The sequence below is a fragment of the Humulus lupulus genome, chromosome 5 (genome assembly GCF_963169125.1).
Source record: "Humulus lupulus chromosome 5, drHumLupu1.1, whole genome shotgun sequence".
NCBI lineage: Eukaryota > Viridiplantae > Streptophyta > Magnoliopsida > Rosales > Cannabaceae > Humulus > Humulus lupulus.
Genome location: NC_084797.1, coordinates 226,875,518 through 226,883,574, shown reverse-complemented (window position 1 = coordinate 226,883,574; position 8,057 = coordinate 226,875,518). Strand labels below are relative to the sequence as shown.

At 27.8% G+C, this 8,057-nt stretch overlaps 1 protein-coding gene across 1 annotated transcript; it reads right to left on the bottom strand.

Annotated features, from left to right (window-relative positions):
* Positions 1 to 5,680: 5,680 nt before the first annotated feature.
* Positions 5,681 to 6,271, bottom strand: LOC133780017 (blue copper protein 1b-like). The gene is made up of 2 exons (XM_062219902.1): positions 6,109 to 6,271; positions 5,681 to 5,990 (listed from the first exon to the last, which is right to left on the bottom strand). Exons 1-2 carry the CDS (start codon positions 6,269 to 6,271, stop codon positions 5,719 to 5,721), a joined length of 435 nt encoding a protein of 144 aa, XP_062075886.1. The 3' UTR covers positions 5,681 to 5,718.
* Between the last annotated feature and the right edge of the window lie 1,786 nt (positions 6,272 to 8,057).

Here is an 8,057-nt window from a genome sequence, read left to right as displayed (position 1 = left end):
GATTGTGTCCTTTCTGTTGGAACAACGGATTTCAGTGAGGATGACATAGGAACATCAGACGATAGCATCCCAGCCGAGATAAAGACAGTTTTCTTTGATTTTTGAGAACTTGAAGCACCAAGTCCCACATGACTTCTTTGACCTGCATTCTGTATATTCTCAAAAACAGTTGAACCGGGGTTAAGCATTCTAACATTTTTCTCAAGAGTTTCCAAATCTTTAGACAACTTATTAATTTCAACATTTTTTGAAATTATTTCTTTTTCAAAATTTTCATTTAAGTCAGTAAGTTGTTTAATTTCAAAGGATAATTCTTTATTTTTGCTTACCAATGACCGATTTTCAGAACACACTTTCACCCATGAACCATACATCTTTTTGTAAGACTCACTCAAAGACTCATCATTCAATTCAGATTCATCACTATCAGAATTTTCTTCATCTTTTGAAACATTATTCAAGCAAACAATTTTTTCATTTTCAGATTTAGAAACAGGTAAAATAGAAGTGAAAGCGACATTACCTTCCTCATCTTCACTACTTTCTGAGTCATTATCACTCCAAGTAGTAATCATACCTTTTTTTTTCTTTTTCAAAGGTTTGCACATTCAGACTGGATGTGGCCAAATCCATCACATTCCCTACACTGAATACCCTTTTTATTAGTTTGAAAATGATTAAGAGAAGAATGATTACCTTTTGACGGCTTGCCATTGAACTTCTTATTTCCTATCTTTTTCATATATTTTTTAAACTTCTTTGCAAGCATTGCCATTTCATTATCACCATCTTCATCATCTGATGCTTCTTTTTCAGTACTTTTGAAAGCTATGGTCTTCTCTTTCACTTTGGAAGTACTTGGCTTGTCTTTTTGACGAATCTTTTGATTTAACTCAAATGTACGAAGTGACCCCATCAATTCTTCTACTTTCATAGTACTGAAGTTTTTTGCCTCTTCCATAGCAGTGAGCTTAACATTGAACCTGTCAGGAAGAACTCGAACGATTTTTCTAACAAGAACAGAATCATCAAGTTTCTCACCAAGTGCAAAATACTCATTAGAAATATCAGATAATCTCTCATAAAATTCATAAAGTATTTCAGAATCAGACATCCTAAGGTCATCAAACCTAGTTTGTAACATAATAAATCTAGATCTTTTGACATCTACAGTTCCTTCAAACTGAGTTTGAAGAATTGTCCAAGCATCTTTAGCCGAGACACATGTGGAAACAAGTTTAATAAAACTTTCTCCAACACCATTGAAAATGGCGTGAAGAGCTTTATTATTATAACTGGATAATTTTTCTTCTTCTGTATCCTAAACAAGTTTAGATTTTACCTTTGTGCCTCCATCTTCACCTTTTTCAGTAGGAGGTGACCATCCAGACAAAATTGCTCTCCATGCTTTCTCATCTTGAGCTTTTATGAAAGCTCTCATCCTAACTTTCCAATATGGATAATTTGAGTCATTAAGCAATGAAGGTCGAGACACCGAACTACCTTCTGCAAAGAAAGACATTTCACACAAAACAAATCAAACGGAAAATAACCACAAGATCTCACTAAGAGTTTAGTGAACCGCTCTGATACCAATTGAAATTCCATTTTTTATGATTACCAACTTAATTATTCAAATTAAATAATTAATTGTTGAACTGTTACAAAAATGTTTAAACAGATACAAAGACTGTTTGAACAAAACCAGATATGTTTAAACAGTTTGTGACCAGAAGATAAAAATGAACATAAAGTAAAGAACACACGAATTTTTACCTGGTATCAGCAATCTTTGCAGATTGCTACTAGTCCACGAGGCCACGCCCAGATAATGAAATTTATTAGAAGAATATCTAAACGATTACAAAACCAAATTGACTTATACAAATAAAGACTCCCTCTTGAATTTGTCGCAACTGTTGTAATCTAAACTCCTAATCAAATTTCTGAAGTGCTAAGATCTTGAACTCTCTTCAAATCATAACACTTGCACTTTTCCTCCCGAAAAGTGACTCACGAACAAGACTTCTCCCGAAGCTTGATGACCAATGTCCAAGTGTGTTCAACCTGCACAATTAACACAAAGAAAACAATACAGAAGTACACTGTAATAAACCACTAAGAACTTGCTGGACTCAAGTTCTTCACATAATAAAAAGTCTCTCTAAAACTTGAAAAATATTTGGAAAATAATACACCAAGAGAGATGATCAAAAACCAGCGACCTAAGGATGATTATATACTTTTTAGAATCCCTTTAGGTCGTGGAAAACAAATCAGAAATCAAACAGCCAATAAATGGAAAATCTTCCAAAACAGGAAAGTCAGAATCTGTTCAAACAGACTGGCAATCCGTTCAAACAGATTCATTGAACCTGGACAGTTTTTCAACCCAGTTTCCTTAAATAAATAAGGAAACAATATATCATTTATTATTGCAAGCTGTACACAATTTCTGGGCAACCAAATCAGATAAATGAAAATAAATACTAATAATTTCCATATAAACCAATTTCAAGAAAAGATATTCTTTTATAGGAAATTATATATTTATTTTATAATCATATATAGAATAATCTGATTTATATCACACAAAACAGGAAACTAACTATTTTCGAAATGTACCAAAATATTACAAAACAGGAAACTACTAATTTCGAAAATACCCTTTTAATTAATTTTGTCATTATTGTCAAATATGCCAATAAAGGATTTTACAACTCTATCTATTTTACACGTTTAAAAAATATAGTAATAAAAAAATGTAACTACTAACTACGCTTATATATAAATTAATACATTAAAAAAATATTTATAAATTAATGTAGTAATGTATTTTATGTAAATGTTGTTTTATTTTAGATATATGTGTTTTAAAAAAATGTAGTTTAAAAATAGCATCTATCTATAGATATAAAAAAAAAAAACATAAAGCTATTAATTAATACTTAAATATCTAACTTTAAAAAAAAGTAAAAAATTTCAAAAAAGTATTTTCAAGTAAGTTTTGTGCACCTGACAAATGTAGAAAGAACTCGCCGATTGTACAATATATGTATATTTATTTATGGTTGATATATAGATTTTTTGTATTTTTCTTACGTTTTTTGTAGGAGAAAAAATTGAACGTGAATCATGGTGCTATGATATTATTTACTATATGTACTGAAAAAATGATATTTGTATCGTCGAATTTAATTAGCTAACCAAGTATTGGTATTAGTATTGTTTGAATTTTGGTTTTCTATATATCTATTTTCTTATTATAATATAATTATGTTTTTTATTCAAAAGTGAATAGTTGTACAAAATATTATATAATTATTATTATTAATTATCAATATTAATAATTATATTTTTCTCTCATTTGATATTTTCTCAAACTTGTGACAAAACGATATTACTAATGGAATTGTTTGGATTTGTTGTTTTCACTGTAGTAAATAAATGTTTTATAGATTGTAATTTAGTAGACATTCCAGCAGCAATAAAAGATGTGGAGGTTGATATGAAGCACAAAAAATCTTTTTTAGAAACAAGGAACATATTATGAATTAAAAAGTATATAATTATGACAATTGATATTAATATTGTTTGTTAACTTAATTTTTTCATATCTCTTGCTTTTAAAATGCTATTATACATTCTGTTAATTTCTTGAAAGGAGAGAGAAACAAATAATTGATTAATTAAATACTTTTAATACAATTTTATTCTTAGAGCATAACTTAAAAAAGTGGAGGAATTACAAAAAGTATAAATTTCTCACTCACATTATACAATTATAAATTTAATTAAACAATTATAGAATTACGTTAAATATATAAAGTTGAATTACAAAATGTATAAATTAAAATTATAATATTTATCAAACAAATATAAACTTACCTTGAATATATATTTAAAATTATTATAAAAAAAATTACGCGAAGGCGTGTATATTTTATAATATATTTATATAATGTGATACTCTAAAATTGCTCCAAAACACCCTTTCTATTTTCTTTTTTTTCACATTTTTTAATTTGAATTAAAATTTGATTAAATATTTAATTACGAAAACTATTTAATTAAATTATAAATATAAATAACTTTTAACTTTTCTCATTTTTTATTTTATTTTTCTAATTTATGGATATTAATTAATTAATTAAGGAAAAAATTATGTCTATTTTCTCTTTTTTCTCATTTTTGTTTTAATAATAATAATCATAATAGTAGTAGTAGTAGATGTCAATTAAAAATATGTGCATATAATAATAATAAATAAATAATCTATCTATTTGTATTTTTAAGCTTTTGACAAAACACGGGATCCAAATGTTAATTTTTAACAATAAAGGATTTAAACGGGTAATCAACATTTTGACAAAACACAAGGTCCACAAGTTAATTTTAAAAAATAAAGAGTTCAAACGGGTAATCGGCTAAAATACAAAGTTCAAAATGGTGTGAACTCTTACAGAAAACATAAATTATATATAATTTACTTTTCATAAAGAATTTTTAACATTTTGAATAAATACATGGTCCAAAGGTTAATTTTTAAAAATAAAGAGTCAAAATGAGTAATTGGCCAAAATATAGTGTTCAAATAATCGATCTATCTATTCTTATTTTAACCTTTTGACAAAACTTGAGGTCCACAAGTTAATTTTTAAAAATAAAGGTCTCAATGGGTAATCGGATGAAATACAATGTTCAAAATGGTGTGAACCCTTACAGAAAACATAAATTATATATATAATTTAATTTTTATAAAGAATTTTGAACATTTTGAATAAATACATAGTCCAAAGGTTAATTTTTAAAAATAAATGGTCAAAACGGGTAAGCTGCCAAAATACAATGTTCAAATGATCAATTTATCCATTCCTATATTTAACATTTTGATAAAACACAAGATCTACAAGTTAAGTTTTAAAAATAAAGTGTTCAAACGGGTAATAGGCCAAAATAAGTCTTACACAAAACATAAACTTTCTTATACATAATTTAGATTTTTTATAAATAAAAAATCACGCAAAGCGTATGATATAATGATAATAATAAAAAAATAAAAAAAAGCACATGTACAACAAATTTTTCGAACTTTATTTTCAGCACTTTAATTATTCATAATTTTTCAAAAACCTACAACAAGTTTGTTATATAATAAACATCATTATGAAAAAAATTGTGATCACGACACCCTCATGTGTCTATATAAGAATATATTGTACGAGTAGGATAAAAATAAATTCCTACCCTACAATCTCTCAAAAAATATTTTTAAAATATGTATATTTTTTAATAATTATAAAAGACTTCATGCAGAGCGGTTATGTTCTCTAGTTACTAATATATGCCGTATTTTCTTATATCCTTTTATAGTTTTATCCCTTGAATTCCATCTCAAAATTAATTGGGATGATTCCGTTGTTTTTATATTTAAGAAAATGTATTACATAGTCATTAATACTAAAGAATTTAAACTCATTATTAAAACCTTAATTAACCTTTCACGCAAGTATACAGTAATTGATCAAAATACCAAACCTTAACAAGTGAATAATCATGAATATGACATTTATTCTAAAAAAATGCTAATCAATAAGAATTAAAACACTCCAAAAATAATTAAGTAGACCACATTTTTATTATTAGGAGAACTAATATCATCATCAGTATTATTATTGTGTGGTGCTGACGCTCTTCTGTGGTGTCATCGGGATATTATTATATGTAGGCGGGAAATGGTGAAGGTGCGGGAGATGGTGGGGAGATGGGAGACCATGCAATCTGAACCGTCATGACATACAGAGAGAGCTTTTGGCCGATGGAGCAATGATTACTAACACCACACAAGTACCATTTTCTTCCGGGAGTTGCTAATGTAATCACATCGTTTCCACTCGTCAGCGGCACTGCACCCACTGGTGTTGTGCATTGTCTGAAGTCGGTACCATTTACTTTGAAAACATTATGAACTCCGGCGGGATAGTTGAATACTTCAAAAAACAAAATCAAAATGTCGTTTTATTAGAATGTAAAAAACAAAAGTATGTATGTATGTATGTATGTATGTATGCGAGACCATAACATAAATATTATTAGCCGTGGTTATACCTAGTCTGTCACCAACAAAAAACATCTTATCCTGAGCCCAAGTTTGATAATCGAACCCAACAGTCCATCCTGCGTCATCCCCTACCAAGTAATCGACTGCTGAAATTGAAGGAACCAACATAGCTACAATAATGGCAACATTAATGAACTTGAAGGACCCCATAATTAATAATGATACAATTGAATTGAATTGAATTGATTCTTCTCAATTATAGTTAGAGAAAAAACTTTAATATATATATATTGTGATATAATTAAGTGATGATGATATCATAATAAGTTGAAATGTTTGGCTATTTATAGGCTTTGGCTATGGCTTGGGTTGGCACCATTATTCGACAGAGATGACTAGTCTGGCCCGGACGGGAATATGCCTGCATTGCTTGCCTTGCCAACTGACATTTATAATTTAATCATGATAATATAAATTTCATTGGAATTCACAATATTTTTTTAACTTATTATTAACTACTTTAATTATATTACTTAATTACAATTTACAATGCTGCACATTCTTTGGAGCCTTGCTTGCATGAACAGTGTTTTGCCACCTATATATATAATTAATTCCCTTGAACTTTAATCTTGGCCGGCCCGGCCCCCAAAAGAGAGAGCTCTCCCTCTCTCAAGTTATAAAATTTACAATGTAAAAGCTTTCTATTTGTTGTTACTTTAAAGTTTAAATTATAAGAATAGTTGTTGCTTAAGACTAGTATATAGAATTATTATGATTTTATATTATATATATATATTTATAGTTAAAAAAAAGTCATGTAATACTAACTCATTTGTTCAATTATTTTATTTATTTTATTTTATCTTGTATTCATAATTTTTTTTTTAAAAATTCTTCTTTTAACAAGTTTTTATTTTTTTTGTGTTTTTATTTTTTTATTTAAATATTTAAAAAATATATTATTTATATGTATTTTTAGAATATGAGAAAAAAATTTAGAAAAAAGTGAGCACATAAGTTTAAAAAAATATATAATATATATTAATTTTTAATAAAAATAAAGTATCTTAATCAAATTTCAGAGTGTAAGTATAATGCCCATAACATTTTCAAGGTCACTTATATGTTTCTAAAAAATACTAATTATGAATTTTTCTAATTTTGGGTGAGATTTTAAGGCAAATAGTCATAATCTTATAACTTATAATCTTTATTAAGATTAATAGTAGTAAAGAAATCATATAAAATTATAGAGAAAATTTAATGTAGGGAATGATTGTTTGATAATGCTTAGCTCAAATTTACGAAGATTGACTATACAAATAATCAATAGTTTAGTCGCTCCCTTGTGCAATGTAAAAATTGCAAAGAGTGATCGACCATGCAGGGCCGGCCTTAAAAAAAAGTGGGCTTAAGACGGTTTTAATAAATTTGAAAAAAATAGACCCTTTTGTATATGTAAATTTTTAATGTAATTTTAAATAAAATTAAACTAATATTTAGTAATATAAAATTAAACTAATAAAATTAAACTAATTTTAAATAAAATGGGCCCTGGGTAGGGGTGGGCCCTAGGCATGGGCCTAGCCCGCCTATGCCCAGGGCCAGCCCTGCGACCATGCACTTACTTTTACAAATACCAACCACCAACAATCAAAGCAATCGTGCAACTAGAAAAAGACCAGCGACAAACTTGAATTGGATTATTGTAGCCATATATACAAGAGACACTAGTATTGCTAAGGGGCCAACGCCACCTATAATAACATGTCATACTGCAAGTGTAATTTAGTATCGGGTTACATATATTTTAATTTAAAATTTAATATGTCAAACCTCATACTAAATTGCAACAATGTAACATGGTGTTTGAGTTCAGCAATGTTAGAAGATTATTTCATATTTATAGGGAATTTCAAAGTAAAGCAAAATTTTAAAAATTATATGTACTACATATAAGCCTTACAAAAAATATTAGATGCGACAAAAGTCA